A 2280-nucleotide genomic window follows, 5' to 3' on the forward strand; every position below is an offset into this window, starting at 1 on the left:
CTGCTGTTGGTAGTGGGTCCATTACTAGTAACATTGTGGCTTCCAGTAGTTTGCCTCCAGCTACCATTGCTCCTCCAAAACCAGCATCTTGGGCAGATATTGCTAGCAAGCCTGCAAAACAGCAACCCAAGCTGAAGACCAAGAATGGTATTGCAGGTTCAAGTCTTCCACCACCCCCAATAAAGCATAACATGGATATTGGAACTTGGGATAACAAGGGTCCAATGGCAAAAGCTCCTTCACAGGCTCTGGTTCAGAATATAGGTCAGCCAACCCAAGGGTCTCCCCAGCCTGTAGGTCAGCAGGCTAACAATAGCCCACCAGTGGCTCAGGCCTCAGTAGGACAACAGACACAGCCATTGCCTCCACCTCCACCACAGCCTGCCCAACTCTCAGTTCAGCAACAGGAAGCTCAGCCCACCCGCTGGGTAGCACCTCGGAACCGTGGCAGTGGGTTCGGTCATAATGGGGTGGATGGTAATGGAGTAGGACAATCCCAGGCTGGTTCTGGATCTACTCCTTCAGAACCACACCCAGTGTTGGAGAAGCTACGGTCAATTAATAATTATAACCCCAAGGATTTTGACTGGAATCTGAAACATGGCCGAGTTTTCATCATCAAGAGCTACTCTGAGGACGATATCCACCGTTCCATTAAGTATAATATCTGGTGCAGCACAGAGCATGGTAACAAGAGACTGGATGCTGCTTACCGTTCCATGAACGGGAAAGGCCCCGTTTACTTACTTTTCAGTGTCAACGGCAGTGGACACTTCTGTGGCGTTGCAGAAATGAAATCTGCTGTGGACTACAACACATGTGCAGGTGTTTGGTCCCAGGACAAATGGAAGGGTCGTTTTGATGTCAGATGGATTTTTGTGAAGGACATTCCCAATAGCCAACTGCGACACATTCGCCTAGAGAACAACGAGAACAAACCAGTGACCAACTCAAGGGACACTCAAGAAGTGCCTCTGGAAAAAGCTAAGCAGGTGTTGAAAATCATAGCCAGCTACAAGCACACCACTTCCATTTTTGATGACTTCTCACACTATGAGAAACGCCAAGAGGAAGAAGAAAGTGTTAAAAAGGTAACCAGTTTACAATTCTTAAAACTTACAGAAAGAGGAATTAGACTTCGATAAGTATTAAAATGAACAATTAATAAGAACTGTAAATAACTGTTACTTAACAGTCAAGGTTTTATAGAGATGTGTAATTGGTCTTTAAATTCTAGCCTGAAGGAATGTGAGAACAGTAGTTGAGGACAGGAATATGGGATTAAAGAAAGCAGAAATGATAAACAAGTTTATGATTACTTGATTGAGAATGAGTGAAGAAAATGCTAAAGGAATTCTTTTTTTTTTTTTTTTTTTTTCTTTTTTGGTACCGGGGATCAAACTCAGGACCTTGTGTTTGCCAGGCAGGCACTTAGGCCACTGAGCTATCTCCCCGGTCCCTCTAAAGGAATTCTTGAGGTAATACAAGTTAAAGTAGGAAAATATTGAAGCTGTAGTATGGCAGAGAAACCATGAGAAGTTCTCTAAATTCTCTAGAATTTAATCATGCCCGGTTTTGGGGCTAGCACGGCATGTGGTAGTGGGATTGAACCTTGGTCCTTGTGCAGGTGCTTAGACTGTTGAGCTGTCTCCCCAGCCCCTGGTTCTATTCTTTACGGTTAATCACTTTTCTCTTAGTGGTGCAAGGGATTGAGCCCAGAGGTCCTGTGCAAGCTAGGTTAGTGTCCTACTACTGAGTCACATCCCGAGCTGCAGAAAATTTAATGTTTTGGTTTTTTGAGACAGGGTCTTGCTAATGTAGTGTAGGAACTGGGGATAACAAGGGCCCAATGGCAAAGCTCAGTGTGTTGCTGGTCTCAAACTATGATCTTCCTGCCTTAGCCTTCAAAGTGCTGGGATTGTTGGGGATTTAGCTCAGTGGCAGAAGTGCCTGCCTGGCAAGTGCAAGGTCCTAAGTTTGATCCCTGGTACCAAAAAAAAAAAAAAGTCAAGTGCTGGAATTACAGGTATGTATCACCATGCCCCCGCCTGTTTATTTTTTGTTATTTTTTGGTACCAGGAATTGAATTTATGACCTTGTGATTACATTGCCAGGCAGGCATTTGTGCTGTTGAGCTATATCTCCAGCTCAGCTTATTTTTTTTTTAAATTATTTATTTATTACATTTTTATTTAGTGTGTGTATGTGTGTGGCCAGCTCAGCCCACCAGGGGGCGGGGCTGGCTGGCATGTGGTGCTGGGGGATCGAATCCCGGTCCCT

At 44.6% G+C, this 2280-nt stretch overlaps 1 protein-coding gene across 1 annotated transcript; it reads left to right on the plus strand.

Annotated features, from left to right (window-relative positions):
• Positions 1-6: 6 nt before the first annotated feature.
• On the plus strand, positions 7-1145 carry Ythdf2 (YTH N6-methyladenosine RNA binding protein 2). Its single transcript, XM_012517298.1, has one exon. It carries the CDS (start codon positions 192-194, stop codon positions 1143-1145), a length of 954 nt encoding a protein of 317 aa, XP_012372752.1. The 5' UTR covers positions 7-191.
• The last annotated feature ends 1135 nt before the right edge of the window (positions 1146-2280 follow it).

Source organism: Octodon degus, unplaced genomic scaffold (assembly GCF_000260255.1).
Source record: "Octodon degus isolate 3935 unplaced genomic scaffold, OctDeg1.0 scaffold00163, whole genome shotgun sequence".
Taxonomy (NCBI): Eukaryota; Metazoa; Chordata; class Mammalia; order Rodentia; family Octodontidae; genus Octodon; species Octodon degus.